At 40.6% G+C, this 17301-nt stretch overlaps 1 protein-coding gene across 2 annotated transcripts in view; it reads right to left on the bottom strand.

Annotated features, from left to right (window-relative positions):
- LOC150086861 (urocanate hydratase-like) overlaps positions 1 to 17301 on the bottom strand; it is a 379529-nt gene that overhangs the window by 273268 nt on the left and 88960 nt on the right. For both annotated transcript variants that reach the window (XM_090371633.1, XM_090371634.1), the window contains exon 7: positions 16973 to 17059. In XM_090371633.1, coding sequence (XP_090227759.1) covers positions 16973 to 17059 — 87 coding nt within the window. The remainder of the gene's footprint in view (positions 1 to 16972; positions 17060 to 17301) is intronic.

Here is a 17301-nt window from a genome sequence, read left to right as displayed (position 1 = left end):
ACAACTATCTTCCTATACGAGGACTGACTGTACTTGGATTTCAGGAAGTCTTTTGATGCTGTTGCACATAAAAGGCTGCTATACAAACTAGAGCAAAGTGACATTAAGGACAAGTTACTACTATGGATAAAGGGATAGTGAAGCGGAATAAGACAGAAAGTGGTTATCAATGAGCACTGCTCTTCATAGACTGATATTATTAGTGCAGTACCCTAGTGTTCAGTGCTGGGTCCATTGTTGTTTTCAAAATTTATTAATCATATTCATGAAGGTATATCAGGCTTAATGTCTAAGTTTTTTACTTGGTTTTTTTTTTTTTTTTTTTTTAGGAGCATTAGCAACTAAGGCCATATTGCTCTGGGGATATGTGGTGGTTATTCCCTGACCTTTCCGCATCCTCCGTATTTGTTTGTCACAGGCTCGAACCCTGGTCTAACCAAGAAGGGTGTGCTATGCACTGCTGCTACTGCCCACCTGGTCTAAGGTTGTAGATGATACAAAGGTTGGCAGGGTTAATGAAAGTCATCAGGGTGAGCTACTGCAACAAGATCTAGGAAAATTGGGTTGATGGGCTAAGAAATGGCAGTTGAAGTTTAACATTGACAAATGCAAGGTACAGCATATGGGTTGCAGTAACCTCAGAGTAATTTATCACCTGTGTGGTACTACCCTGAGTGTAGTACCTGTGTGGTACTACACTCAGGGTAGTGAAGAATTAAAAAGATCTAGTGGTAATTGTGCAGTCAGACATGAAATTCTCTGAGTAGTGCAGATATACTGATAGGACAGCTAATGAGACTTAGTCAGTGATATATGCAAACTTTGCTAGTAGGTATAAGGAGGTATTATCACTTTGTATAAATCACAGTATTCAAGATGCAGTCGTGGTTAGGCTGCATCTTGAATACTGTGACAGGTTAGTGCCATTGCGCCATGTTTTGTTCATAGTGAACTGTCAAAGTAAATGAAGGTGAAGGTTTACTTATCATTACTTACTTCAAGCATAGTAAGGATAAGGAGGTATTTGATAGTAGGGATAAAGAGGTATTATCCCTTTGTATAAATCAAAGAATTTATCTTGGAAGCTACTGGGCTTTACATACCAACTAAGAAATATTGTTCAAGGTTTAGGCCTAAATGGATGTCAGATGAACTAATGAGACACGTGGCAGAGAAGAAAAATGCATGGGATACATATAAATTAATGGGTGACATGCAAGCCTATGATAGATATAAGCTGGTCTGTAACCAAGTCACAAAGGAGATTAGGCAGGCAAAAGCAAATTATGAGAAATATTTGGCAAAGGATGCAAAGAAAAACAACAAAGAGTTCTTTACCTATGTAAACTCTAGAAGGAAAGGGATGAATCAGATTAGTCCACTGGATATTGATGGTTAAACTGTCGATGATTCTGCTCAGGTAGCTAACAAACTAAATGAATAACTTAGTGAATAACTCACCTCTGGCTTAGTGAATAAATGAATAACTCACCTCTGGCATTTCCCTCCCTGAATAACTGCTCATTCCTATTCTGCAGATTAACGGAGGCACTGGATAAAGAAGTACTGCAGGGTCATCTAGACAAGACTTCAGTTATAGCTCGGACACAGCACGGTTTTTTTAAAGGAAAGTCTTGCCTGACCAATTTGACTGGATAATATGATGTGGTCACAAAGGAACTGGATGCGGGGAATAACTTTAATATCATATATTGGGATCTTACAAAGGCTTTTGATACTGTTACACACGGAAGACTGCTAAACAAATTGGAGCAGTGTGGCATTGGAGGCAAATTACTGCTAGGAAAAAGGGATGGTTGAGTGGGAGAAGACAGAGAGTGGTAATCAATGGACACTGCTCATCGTGGACTAATGTTATTAGTGGAGTCCCTCAAGGTCCAGTATTGGGTTCATTATTGTTTTCTGTATTTATAAATGATACTGATGATGGCATATCAAGCTTAATGTCCAAGTTGGCAGACGATATGAAGGTTGGCAGGGTTGTAAAGGACACTAATGACAGTACGCTGCTGCTGCAACAGGATCTAGAAAAGTTGAGCAGATGGGCTCAGAGGTGGCAAATGAAGTTTAACATTGAAAAATGTAAAGTACTACATATGGGAAGCAGCAACCCCCAAACTGATGTATCAACTCTGTGGTACTACACTGACAGTGGTAGAGAATTAAAAGGACCTGGGAGTAATTGTGCAAGCAGATATGAAGTTTTCTGAGCCGTGCAGATGGTCTGCAAGAGTAGCTCACAAATGTATATCATTGTCAATGATATACAAGAATTTTTCTAGCAGGGATAAGGAGATGATTATCCCCTTATGTAAGGCAATGGTCAGGCCACACCTTTAGTACTGCATACGGGTCTGGAGGCCTCATTTTAAGGAGGATGTAGAGCTGTTGGAACGAGTACAGAGAAGGGCAACAAGATTAGTGAATGGAACAAAGGGTTGCTCTTGTGAAGAAAGGCTTAAATTTTGCAAATTACAGTGTCTAGAGACTAGGCACCTGCAAGGTGATCTGACTGAGGTGTATAAAGCCTTGAATGGTTTGAGCATGCTCAATGCTGATGGAATTCTTCCTCTTGCTCAGAATAATCACCTGAGTGGGCATAAATTCAAATTGAGGAAAGACAGATGTAGGATAGATGTGCGGAAGTTTGCCTTTAGCCAGTGGGTGGTTGGTTGGTGGAACAGACTTCCATCCCTTGTTGTAGAAGTTGACAGCCTAAATAAATTTAAGGCTGAGCTGGACAGGTACTTGGAACGAACGGAGGGGTGAAATGGGAGAGTTTTTTTTTTGGCTGATGCTGCATAAGCTTGCTTTCTTGCATCATATGCCGCTACTAATGCCAATGTTAACTGCTTAGCCATATAGCCACCTGCGGGAATACCAATGCTAACCCCACAATAGAAACCTCATCCCTCCTTCCACTTAATTTACCTTCCCTGAAACTATTCAAGTCATCCTGAAGGAGTGTGTTGCTTGATGCTGTTTATTATTCACTCCACCGAACTTTATATCATCCTCAAATTTTAACATTGTAGCCACTATCCTTCATCAGTGTCATTTAAAAAAATTAGAAACTGAAGTAAACTGACTAAAGTAATCCCTGAAGAGTACCGATCACAGTATTCAAGATGCAGCCTAAACATGGCCGCATCTTGAATACTGTGACAGGTTAGTGCCATTGCCGCATGTTTTGTTCGTAGTAAACTGTCGAAGTAGATGAATGTGAAGCTTTACTTATCATTGCTTACTTGAAGCGTTACTTATTTGAGGTAGTTCAATACTATGGCAACTCTTTGTGAAGGTATTGACAATATGAGATACAATTAAAATGATGCCAATTTATCTACTTCAGCAGTTTACTAAGAACAAAACGTGGTGAAATGGCACTAACCATTCACAAGCAAATCTTACGCATAGTCTCATGCTTTATGCAAAATAATCACTTTAGTTTATGCTATTGCGCATCATCAGGCATCTCTCTTATTGTGGTGTTAGAGTTTATAACTGGATTATCATGATTGCAACACCAAGGTACCTACCTGCCCACCAAGGAGTGGCCAACAAGCCTTGAAGCAGAGCCATCTGGGTAGTGGTGTCCACTGAGAATAAGTAATATTAGTCTTCTCCATTGGTGAAGCTTTACTTATTTGAGGTAGTGCAATACCATGACAACTTGTTGTGAAGGTATTATATATGAGAGATGCTTGATGGTGTGCATGGTTTAATCTAAATATGAGAGTTTTTTATAAAGAGTTTCTATAAATTCACAATATAATAAAACAACGCATGCATACTACTTGGGTAGTAGAAATGATGGAGATGCATTACCCATGCTTAAACAGCCTTTTCATACTCTAACATTTAGTCAAGAAATATATTTAGATTAAACCATGCACACCATCAAGCATCTTTCATATTGTGGAGTTACACTTCATAACTGGGTTGTCACTATTGCAACAGGGTATCTGCTCACCTACTGATGATGAAGCCAACCAGCTTCGAAACGGTATTGTCTGGGTGGGTGGTGGTGGTGCCCATCTGAGAATAAGTAACAGTAGTCTTCTCTACCAGAGAAGCATTACTTATTTGAATTAGTGCAATACCTAGACAACTCATTGTGAAGGTATTCACAATATGAGATATAATAAAATTATACTACCTGGGTAGTCAGCACGAAACATTGAGGAGGCTTCCATCCTGCAGTGGGTTGATAATGGCTGCAGTTTACCTTTTTTTTTTTACCTGGATAGTAGAAATGATGGAGATGCATTACCCATGCTTAAGCAGCCTTTTCAACTGCCTACTTTATGTAGGCACGAGTTCAGCACTGTACAAAAGATTTCACCCTGGCAAACATCTATCCGCATGAACTGTGAGAATTCTAAAGCAAATAATACTGCCAAATCAACTAAAATTATTTATTTTTTTTTAGGCTGGTGCAGCATAGGCCTCAGGCTTCCTTGCACTATATGGCTAATAATAATAATAATAATAATAATAATAATATCAGTTCACTCGAATGATAAGGCACCCGGAGACAATCCCGAAGATTCTCACCAAAGGAGTCACATAGCTGAAGCCTAAAGACAAATATACAAGAAACCTGACAAAATACAGGCCAATCACCTGCCTCCCAATGATTGGAAAGGTGAAGAGCATCCTCAAGAGAGAGACAGCATCCATAAGCAAACATGAGATCAGAAATCAGAGAATAGGAGAATACTTGGACACACTGAAGCAGAACCTCCTCACACTCAGCAAGAGACTATGCAAATACAAAGAGAGCTTCCAGAGGAAAATAAACAACCGAATCTTCAATGAGGACCAAAGAGCCTTCTACAGGAAACTGGATGAAGATGAGAAAGCAGGAAACGGACCACCCAGGAAGAAGATGATCGAGGAGTTCTGGGGAAATATCTGGAGCAGTGAAGTAAGATATAACAGCAGAGCACCCTGGATAGAAGTAGAATGGAAGAAAACCAAGGACATACAAGAGATGAGAGAGTGGGCGATTCGAGAAGTAGAAGTAAAACAGTCGATCAGGAACACCCACGACTGGCAAACCCCAGGAATTGATAACATCCACAACTACTGGTACAAGAAGCTCACCTGCACACACAAGCACCTAGCAGAGCAGTTCACTCAAATAAGGCACCCGGAGACAATCCCGAAGTTTCTCACCAAAGGAGTCACATATCTGAAGCCTAAAGATGAAGATACAAGAAATCCGGCGAAATACAGTTGAGTTGGGAGGCCAATCACTTCCCTTCCAACGATGATCTTGATCAGCTGCATAACCAAGAAGATATCAGAACACTTAGAGAGTCAGAACATAATGGCCAAAGAGCAGAAAGGATGCAAGGATCAATTAACCACAGATTCCGCAATTATGGAGCAAGCCTACAAGAAGCACTGCAACCTATACATGGACTACATCAATTACCACAAGACCTTCGACTCCGTACTACCTCATAGCTGGCTAACAGAGACCCCTGAAGATCTACAAGGTCAATCCAATAGTGACAAACTTCCTAGGAGTAACAATGGTGAAATGGAGTACCACCATTAAGGTTGAGAACATCACAACCAGACCAACCCCCATTAGAAGAGGAATCTTTTAGGAAGATGCTCTGAGTCCACTGTGGTTCTGTCTAGCACTCAACACGCTATCCACCATGCTTAACAGCAGCAAGTATGTATATAACCTCAAAGAAGGTTGTTGTTGTTGTTGTTGGTTTGGTTTTTAATGGAGCATCGGCAGCTAAGGCCATAATGCGCCAAGTCAATCCTCAAAGAAGGAAGAAAGAACCTGTACACCCTCACCCACCTGATGTATATGGATGACATCAAGCTCTACGCGGCAACCGAGAAGCAACTCCAGCAACTACTCCGGATCACAGAAGAATTCAGCAAGGACATCAGGATGGAATTTGGTCTAGACAAATGCAAGACCCACACACTGCACCAGGGAAAATTAGTTGGCCGAAACTACCAGCTGCTGACTGGTAAAGAGATTGAAGCTATGACAGAAAGAGAGAGCTACAAATACCTAGGGCTGATGCAGGCTCAGCAGTTAGAGCACAAGGAAATTAAGGCCTGCCTGACCAAAAAATACTATCAGAGACTCAGAAGCCTGCTAAATGGAGGGAACACAGTTGAAGCCATAAACACCTATGCAGTCCCAGTGCTAACATACTCCTTGGGATCACAGATTGGACTACCACCGAGCTGGAGGATATCATGAGAAAGACAAGGACAATGATGACCAAGAGCTGCCAACACCACCCGAGATCTGCATGGAGAGACTGACAATTGCCCGGGAAGAAGGAGGAAGGGGCCTGATAGACCTCATTGAGCAATAGAAGACAGCGATAGTTAACCTGAAGGATTACTTCCAGAAACACACAGCAGCACTCCACCAGGCCATAAGGAAGACAGACAAGCGGTATACCCCACTCAACCTAAGCGAGGAGTTCCCCCACAATCAGGAGGTACAAACGAAGCTAGAAAGATGGGCAGAGGAGACACTCCAGGGCAGACACTACAATGATCTCCATCAGGATCACATAGATAAAATTGCTTCCAATGCATGGCTCACGAGCAGGATGCTCTTCCCCGAGACTGAAGGATTCATGCTTGCCATCTAGGACCAAGTAATCAACACCAGGAACTATAGAAAATACATTGCCAAGGAGCCTGGAATGTTAGATGACATATGTCGATGATGCTACTTGGCCTCAGAAACTATCCAACACATCACTGCGGGATGCAAGGTGATCACCCAGACTGAGTACACTCGTAGACACGACCAGGTAGCCAGGATAATACATCAGAAGCTAGCAAAGAAATACCAGTTGGTTGAAAAAAGTGTACCGTGCTACAAGTATGAACCCCAGGCTAGAGATCCCAGCCCACAAGCTGTACTGGGACCGCGCCATAATAACGGATAGGACAATCCCACACAACAGACCAGACATAACCCTTGTGGACAAGAATGAAAAGGCTACCTATCCGATTGACATAGCGGTACCTAACACTGGCAACCTGCAGAAGTGTGTTAGATGACTGTACTTGTTAACAGGAGAGACTGTACTTGTTAACAGGAGAGATTGCTTCTACAGGGATGGGATACACTTAAATAGAAAGGGTGCAAGAATTTTTGCTGATGCTGTCGAGGCAGTGTTAGGTGGGTCGGAAAACTGCTAGTTGGGGGGATACAAGGACTAATAGATTAACAGTAGCCACTGGCAGAGGTGGAAGTGATTCTTGCACTGCTTCTATTCAAATGAGCAGAAGTCTGAAAAACAAGATGCAGGATATTTCAGAGACTGCTGGTAGTCATTGCGTTACAAGTAAACACATGGGTTGTGTTAGGGTAGCTAAGAATAGAAACAGGTGCATGTATACCTGCGTGTACACCAATGCTAGGAGTTTGGTAAATAAATTTGATGAATTTGAGGTATTGCTCAAAACATCAAAGGCAGATATTGTTGGGATATCAGAGACGTGGTGTCACACAGATATAAGTAATGCGGAACTGGAATTTGGGGAATACAATGTATATCGAAAGGATAGACAGGACAGGAGGGGAGGAGGGGTTATGCTATTAATTAAGAAACACATAAAGTCAAAGGAAGTGAAGCCAGTTGACATCGATGGACAGGGCAGTGTCGAGTCAGTTTGGTGTGACATAAGCATAGGGAAATCAAAATTGAGAGTAGGAGTGTTCTATAGGCCTAATGACTCTGATGAGTATAATAATATATTGTACAGGGAAATAGAGTGGGCCAGTAAATCAGAGAGTCTTACTCTGGGAAGTAGAGTGGGCCAGTAAATCAGAGAGTCTTACAATGGGGGATTTTAATTTCCCAGATATTGACTGGAATTTGTGGGTTGGTCACTCGCACACTAGCAAGGCTTTTGTGGATTTATTGGATGATTGTTTTCTACATCAGCATGTTCGTGAGGCAACAAGAGGGAGCAATACTCTTGATCTGATTATCAGTAGTGATTCTTCATGCATTAAGAACCTGCAGATAAATGAACCACTAGGTGGCAGTGATCATAGTGTGTTGAAGTGGGATTTACTCAAGGAGGTAACTACCATCAGAGGTAAAGGGAAGGGTTTTTGTTTTCGTAAAGGCGACTATGATGGTCTGAGACAGTATTTAAATTCTATACAGTGGGACCAACTGATGATGTTACCAACAGCAAACTCAAAATGGGAAGCATTCAAGGAACTAATCTTGGTGGCTACCAGGCTTTACATACCAACTAAGAAATATTGTTCAAGGTTTAGGCCAAAATGATTGTCAGATGGACTAATGAGACATGTGGCAGAGAAGAAAAATGCATGGGATACATACAAATTAATGGGTGACATGGAAGCCTATGATAGATATAAGTTGGTCTGTAACCAAGTCACAAAGGAGATTAGGCAGGCAAAGGCAGACTACAAAAAATCCTTGGCAAAGGATGCAAAGAAAAACAGAAAGGAGTTCTTTACATACTTGAACTCGAGAAGGAAAGGGATGAATCAGATTGGTCCACTGGATATTGATGGTTCAACAGTTGAGGATCCTGCTCAGGTGGCTAACAATCTAAACGAGTATTTTGCATCTACATTCACGCATGAGGAGTTATTCAGGAAGGAGAATGATGTAGGTAAAGTAAACATTGGCAGTGAGCTGGATGATTTTGTAATAACTGAGAGGAAAGTGGAGGAGAGATTGTTGAGGATAAACATAAAAAAGGCACCTGGGGTGGATGGGATCTATCCAGTTATATTAAAGGAGGCAGCAAAGGAAGTATGCAAACCCCTAGCCATAATTATGAGAGCTTCTTTGGACTCAGGGGAGGTACCCATAGACTGGAGATGTGCAAATGTAACCCCAATTCACAAAGGAGGATCAAAGGCTGACACAAGTAATTATAGACCTGTTAGTTTAACTTCTGTTCCAGGTAAATTAATGGAGGCACTGGTTAAAGAAGCACTGCAGGATCATCTAGACAAGAATTCAGTTATAGCTCAGACGCAGCATGGTTTTGTTAAGGGCAGGTCTTGCCTGACCAATTTGATTGGATACTATGATGTAGTCACAAAAGAACTGGATGCAGGGAATAACTTTGATATTATATATTTGGATCTTAGAAAGGCTTTTGATACTGTTGCACATGGAAGACTGCTGCACAAATTGGAGCAGTGTGGCATTGGAGGCAAATTGCTGCTATGGATAAGGGGATGGTTGAGTGGCAGAAGACAGAGAGTGGTAATCAATGGACACTGCTCAACGTGGACTAATGTTATTAGTGGAGTTCCTCAAGGTTCAGGGTTGGGTCCATTGTTGTTTTCGGTGTTTATGAATGATATTGATGATGGGATATCAAGTTTAATGTCTAAGTTTGCAGATGATACAAAGGTTGGCAGGGTCGTTAAGGACACCACTGACGCTATGCTGCTGCAACAGGATCTGGAAAGGTTGAACAGATGGGCTGAGAGGTGGCAAATGAAGTTTAACATTGACAAATGTAAAGTACTACATATGGGTAACAGTAACCCCAGAGCAATGTATCAACTCTGCGGTACTACACTGACAGTGGTGGAGAATGAAAAGGACCTGGGGGTAATTGTGCAGGCAGATATGAAGTTCTCTGAGCAGTGCAGACGAGCTGCAAGAGTAGCTCATGGTGTCTTGTCAATGATATACAGGAATTTTTCTAGCAGGGATAAGGAGGTGATTATTCCCTTGTATAAGGCAATGGTTAGGCCACATCTTGAGTACTGTATACAGGTCTGGAGGCCTCATTTCAAGAAGGATGTAGAGCTGCTGGAACGGGTACAGAGAAGGGCAACAAGATTAGTAAATGGAACAAAGGGTTGCTCTTACGAAGAAAGGCTTAAGTTTTGCAAATTACAGAGTCTGGAGACTAGGCACCGGCGAGGTGATCTGATAGAGGTGTATAAGGCTTTGAATGGTTTGGGCATGCTCAATGCCAATGGGATTCTTCATCTTTCTCAGAATAATCAGCTCAGAGGGCATAAATTCAAATTGAGGAAGGACGGATGTCGGATAGATGTGCGGAAATTTGCCTTTGGCCAGCGGGTGGTTGGTTGGTGGAACCGACTTCCATCACTTGTTGAAGTTGATAGCCTAAACAAATTTAAAGCTCAACTGGACAGGTATTTCGAACGAACGGAGGGGTGAAATGGGAGAGGGTTTTTTTTTTTTTTTTTTTGGCTGATGCTGAATAAGCTTGCTTTCTTGCATCATATGCCTCTACTAATGCTAATGCTAATGACACATGTCGACGATGCCACCTGGCCTCAGAAATGATCCAACACATCACCGCGGGATGCAAGGTGATCACCCAGACTGAGTACACTCGTAGACACGACCAGGTAGCCAGGATAATACATCAGAAGCTAGCAAAGAAATACCAGTTGGTTGAAGAAAGTGTACCGTGCTACAAGTATGAACCCCAGGCTAGAGACCCCAGCCCACAAGCTGTACTGGGACCGCGCCATAATAACGGATAGCACAATCCCACACAACAGACCAGACATAACCCTTGTGGACAAGAAGGAAAAGGCTACCTATCCGATTGACATAGCGGTACCCAACACGGGCAACCTGCAGAAGTGTGTTAGATGACACATGTCGACGATGCCACCTGGCCTCAGAAATGATCCAACACATCACCGCGGGATGCAAGGTGATCACCCAGACTGAGTACACTTGTAGACACGACCAGGTAGCCAGGATAATACATCAGAAGCTAGCAAAGAAATACCAGTTGGTTGAAGAAAGTGTACTGTGCTACAAGTACGAACCCCAGGCTAGAGACCCCAGCCCACAAGCTGTACTGGCTTGTGGGCCGGGGTCTCTAGTACAGCCCACAAGCTGTAATGTAGCGGTACCCAACACTGGCAACCTGCAGAAGTGTGTTAGATGACACATGTCGACGATGCCACCTGGCCTCAGAAATGATCCAACACATCACCGTGGGATGCAAGGTGATCACCCAGACTGAGTACACAGGATAATACATCAGAAGCTAGCAAAGAAATACCAGTTGGTTGAAGAAAGTGTACTGTGCTACAAGTACGAACCCCAGGCTAGAGACCCCAGCCCACAAGCTGTACTGGGACCATGGCATAATAACGGATAGGACAATCCCACACAACAGACCAGACATAACCCTTGTGGACAAGAAGGAAAAGGCTACCGATCCGATTGACATAGCGGTACCCAACATTGGCAACCTGCAGAAAACCCATGGGGAAAAAATTAGGAAGTACACGAACCTAAGACAGGAGATCAAAGAGATGTGGCATATGCAACATGTAACGACCATCCCGATCATCATGTCAACCACAGGTATGGTGCCAAAGACCCTACATAACAGCCTAGCAGCAATAGGTCTCCCAGCCAACACCTACCAAGAACTCCAGAAATTCACAATCCCGAACACCTGTAGGATTGTCAGAGAGTTTCTCAACCAATAATAACATCAAACATAACAACAACCACCCTGTGTACTTGGCAGCAATACCCCTCATGAGGTGGAAGCCCCAATCAGGGAGTAATAATAATAATAACTATCAAAAATATGGACAGTTTAATAACTAAGAACAGTTTCAGCTTCATTCGCAAGATCCAGTGGTTTCTCTTGACATGGTCTATATTTACCTTAGTTCCATTAGTATTAGTGGTGGAAAATGATGCAAAAAGTGGGTGAAAAAAATATATCTGTCTACAACGTCGTTTCCGATAATAACACTGTCCAACATGATTTTTGCATCCATTAATATATCAGCTGTTTTGCAGTCAATTTTTATGCATTCATTTTGAAATTAATTCTTAAAACATCACATTAACAATTACATCATAATTTCTGCATATACAGGTTTTTGTGTGTACCTATAATACATATACCTTACTACAATTTAGGAAAGTAGATATAACAATGACACTGATCTGTTGTATTACGTGCAAATAATAATGTTTGCATGTGTTCATAGATGGCAGTAATGTTGGGGAGGGTTAAGACATTATCCAACCTCGTCTGACTGCCTCTCTCTCTCAGTAACAGAAAGCCAGTTGTAGGGTGAGTATATGTGTATAGTTTATCTATGTATCTACTACATATTGTTTGTCTTTTCTGTATTTTGCTACACATTGTATTGTTAAAACATTTAAGCTAAAGAAGTGTTCAAATCACCCTGACAATTTCTGCTACATGTGGGGATCAGGAAAGAAACTTGGGTTCCACCTATGTGCTGCATTACCTGCATATAAATCTGAGAATGTGGTTAAATGGGAAAATTAAAAGTATACCTTTTTCTGTTCTGTGGTGTAGCAAAAACTATGCAACCACATTGATAATTTCTATTTCTGCATTACAAAAATAACAGGGATGTCCAGAAAAAAACAATTACAGAATCAAATATCCTGCCACATTGCCTGCAATAAGGCCTGTTCCACATAATGAAAACCTAGTTCCATTAGTATTGACACAGATTTAGTAAAATCATGGGATTGAGGAAGTAGTGGTGAAGAGAATTTGTGTTGTAGGCTTTGTTGAACTATCCACCGCAACAGATTTTGACCAACAACCAGAAATTATAACTTGCTGCACTTAATTAAGCAAGAAGAATTAAATTCATTAATTTATTATTTAAACTTATATAAAGAGCAAGCAAAACTCCTTGGTTCTAGGTTACAACAGTTTGAAGTTATCTGAAGCAGGAACAAAAATTACAGTATATAAAAAACATTATAAAATAATGTTTTCAAAATATTCTCTTATGAAATACAGTACGTTTCCTTAAAGATATTAGTGGACTTCTGAATGAAGTGGGCATTGAACACAATCCTAATGAATGACATATGTTTAGTTTATTGAATGTTCAAAATTAAGTTTTAAAGTAGTTTTGCTGCAGAATGGATATACATCCCCCCATTCCTCAACTTCATGCTGTTCATGTGAAAGAAACATGAAAAAGAATGTCCAAAATCCTGAGTGCAATAAAGAACCATGACCTTACTTGGAATGTCTGTGATTTTAAGGTAATTGTGAAACTTCTCTGTAGATCAGTGATTACTCACTAGTCTACAGAAGAAAGTTTCATAAAATACTATTATTTTCTGTTTTGTGAGACAGTTATGTAACAGAAAAACATTAAATTATGTAGCAGTGGGAAAATATGGAGGAATTTTTACAAGGGTGAAGTTATATAAAAGATGTTCTGCAATTAAACCAAAAAAAGGTCCTTTTTCCACCTTTGCATATAAAGTTTGGATTAATGAAGAATTTTGTTAAGGCTCTCGATAAAGAGGGAAGTGAATTCTGCTACCTGCCCCAATTTAACAGATGCAAAACTAAAAGGAGGAATTTCCATTGAGCTGCATATAAAGAAACTCCTGAAATATGATAGACCTGAAACAAAGCTAAGAGATAAGTTAACTAGCAGCTTGGCAATCATTTAAAGCAGTTGTGCATGGATTTCTTGGAAGAAGGAAAGAAGATAATGCTGAATCTCTGGTGCCATGTTTACTGCAATGCTATTCTAAAGATATCTTTGCCAAATGTTTTTGAAAATTCTTTTTCTTCATAATCATTTCGGCTTTCTTTCGCGCTCAAATTTGGGAGATATAAGCAATGAGAAGGGAATGCTTTTGTCAGGACCTATTCATGTAAAAGTGGTATGAAGGCCATTGGAATACTGCCATGAAAGGAGATTACTGCTAGTTTCTTAACAGTGAAAGCAAAATGAACTATAAGAAAAACTATAAGTAGTAAACATTTCTAAGAAAACAGACACCCTGACGACCTGTGTATCATAATATATGTTTGATTGAAGTATTTTAAAAATGAATAAGACTAATTTTTAAGGTAGTATACATGTTATTGTATAATATTTGAAATTGTTCATTCAATAAGTTACATATATATATATATATATATATCTCAAAGGAGTTGTGACAGAGAAAAAATTATGACTGGAATTCCTTCAGAATTTGCAATTTTTTCTCTGAATGTACAAAAAAAAATTTTTTTTTTTTTGTTGCTCAGTGTACTTTTTCTAATTCTTCCTTAAATCCAACCAAGCTATCTTTTGGCTAAAAGAAATTTTCTCCACATCTCTCCTCAACCATCCATCCTCTATTTAAATGTTTCTCTTCTTATGTGAGTTCTCTGAACAAGAGCAAAATGCAATCAACACTTAGCTTACAAAGTGTTGATTGCAGGTGTCTAGTTTCCAGATGCTGCAATTTTCAGAACCAAAGAGAACAAAAGGGTATTCTTGGTAATTTCCTTTCTACTTGCTGATCTCACTCTTCTGCGCACCAATTACAACAGATACATATTCTTCCTAAAATGAAGCATCCAGGACCATATGCAGTACTCAAGATTTGGCCCAACCAGTGCCTTATTATAGTGGAATAATTACCTCATTCTGGCTAGTAAAATTCCCATATATCATTGACAAAGCACCATGAACTGTCTTAGCAGCCTGTCTGCAGCATGGTACCACACAGTTGGTATGTTACTCTGGGTTTACTACTACCCATATGCAGAACCATGCACTTATTAATGTTAAACTTCAGTTACCACTTCTCTTTATATGCCTTCATCAATATCTCAATATCACATTTACTTAATTTTTCTAGATCTTTTCAAGTAGCATATCCCAATTACTATGATTAACTATAATTTTTAGCTTGTAACAATTTATTTAGTCCTGCAGTTACTGTCTATATTGAAGAGAGTCCTATACAGGGTGTCTCAAAAATATTGGTACAAACGTTTAGGGGAGGTAGGTAACATCTAAAGGAATGTGAATCGCATAGGAACCCATAATCGGAAACTTCACCGTAAGTCGGTACACGGCGCTGTTCATCAGTTTGCGAAAGGGAAAATTTCTGGTTTACTCATTCAAGCAGTAGTTGCCGCACGAAGAGCGTGCATCGATATACGAACTGTGAGCTGGCAGACATGCACCTAGTGTATGGATTAGCAGAGGGCAATGGACGAACCGCTCAACAAATTTATGGAGAATGCTTCCCACACAGACATGTACCAGACCACCATTTGTTTATGTGTGTACATCAAAATTTGTGCAATTATGGGTCATTTAGAGGTAACAGGAGTAGTGCAGGCAGACCACGTTCGACACGAACTCCCACCATAGAAGAAAGTGTATTGAATGCAGTCCAGAATAATCCTACTACCAGCACACGTGCCATTGCCTCTGCCTTAGGAGTGTCTCATTGCAGTGTACAGCATGTTTGGCACGACGATTCCTTACACCCCTTTCATCTCCAAAGGGTTCAGTTACTGCTCCCCCAAGATCATCCTGCACGTGTGGCTTTTGCGCAGTGATTTCTCCAAGAAAGTGTTCAAGACTTGAATTTTCCAGCCTATGTTTTGGTCACAGATGAGGCTTATTTCACTTGGGAAGGATTATTCAATCAGCACAATGCTCATGTGTGGGCTCACGACAACCCACACAGTGTGCGCCCCCGTGCGGTACAACATCGCTTCGCAATAAATGTGTGGGCCGGTATGGTCGGTGACTGCTTAGTCGGCCCATACCTGTTACCATCCCGCATGAACTCTGCTAAATATCGGATCTTTCTTGCAAGTTCTACAAGGGTTACTTGACGATGTTCCAGCAAATGTCAGACGCAACATTTGGTTTCAAAATGACGGGGCACCTGCCCATTATGGAAGGTGTGTTCGTGACCATTTGAACAGGCATCGATGGATTGGTTGTGGTGAATCCACTGCCTGGCCCCCCACGCTCACCTGATTTATCGAGCCTTGATTTCTTTCTGTAGGGGGCCCTCAAATATATCGTGTATGAATCGCCTGTGGAGACGGAAATGGATCTCATGGCGAGACTCGTCTGCGCTGCTGCTACTGTCAAAGAAACTCCAGGTGTGTTCGACCATGTCCGCTAATCCATGCTGCGTCGGTATCACGCATACATCGCGTCTTGTGGTGGAACCTTCGAGCATCTGTTGTAACATCATGAAATGCATCCATCTCGTACTCCATTGTTAATATTATGTCAAATAAATGTTTGCCACTAATTACTGTCTTGTGTCATTTCTGATTCTTGTGCCTCTGCTACTACTTTCCCGTGACGTTTCCGGTTATGGGTTCCTATGCGATTCACATTCCTTTAGACGTTACCTACATCCCCTAAACGTTTGTACCAATATTTTTGAGATACCCTGTATATATGTGTGTGGTTTGAATAAAATCACTTTCTTTAGTTAGTGGAGTGTTATTTTATCATTATAGACACCTATGAGAAGGGAATGTATCAACATTACCTTCTCACAATGCATTTTGAAGTAAATTTTGTTATTATTCATTTGAATAATGAAATATCCATTTCATTATTCAAAATTAATCTTAATGAGTACAAGTTTTTATAAAAATAATTAAAAAGTTAAAAACAAACTTTTATGTCCTATGACAACCCGACCTAATGGGTGCCACTTTTTTTTTTTTTTTTTTGGATTTTAGGAGCATTAGCAACAAAGGCCATATTTCTCCGGGGATATGCGGTGGTCATTCCCTGACCTTTCCGCATCCTCCGTATTTGGTGGTGATGGGCTCGAACTCCGGTCTAATCAAGAAGCGTGTGCTACGCGCTGCTGCTCCTTCCCACCTGGCTATGGAGGCGCCTAATGGGTGCCACAGGACAACCTTTGGATCAAGGTGCTGCAATACAACAGAGCTTTAAAATCAATCTTCATGAATTAACTTTATAACTTGGAGAAGGAAAACTATGCATTTTGTTAACATCTATTATGAAACTATGCCTTCCAGAATCAGGAATAAATGTATATAGAGAGAACTTCCCACTTTACTTTGTCTCAAAATCCAGTTTTACACACACACACACACACATACTTATTATATCAGACTTTACCTCAGCAATTACTCCAATACATCCAGAAATAACAGCTGCTTTTGCTTGAGCACCACTCATTCCACCCAGTCCTGAAGAAAGAAATACCTAATAAGAGATGAAATAGAGTTTAATAAACATACCTGGATAAAAGTGGCCTTAATAAGTCCTATTACTTGCATATAATACCTATTCTGGCATTTGTCTGCAGAACAATGTGCTTTCACAATACTGTACACAAAGAAATCTGCATCTGAATTTGAACAATGTACTGTACTTAGCTTCATTTTGTTATCTTTTCATATAATAAACAAATCATTTCTATCCAGATGTAATCCCATGAAAGTGGT

This window comes from Mastigoproctus giganteus, chromosome 4 (genome assembly GCF_048544385.1).
Source record: "Mastigoproctus giganteus isolate SK-2022 chromosome 4, ASM4854438v1, whole genome shotgun sequence".
In the NCBI taxonomy this organism is placed as follows: Eukaryota; Metazoa; Arthropoda; class Arachnida; order Uropygi; family Thelyphonidae; genus Mastigoproctus; species Mastigoproctus giganteus.
Note: the sequence above shows the minus strand (reverse complement) of the source record. Positions and strands in the feature narration are given on the sequence as shown.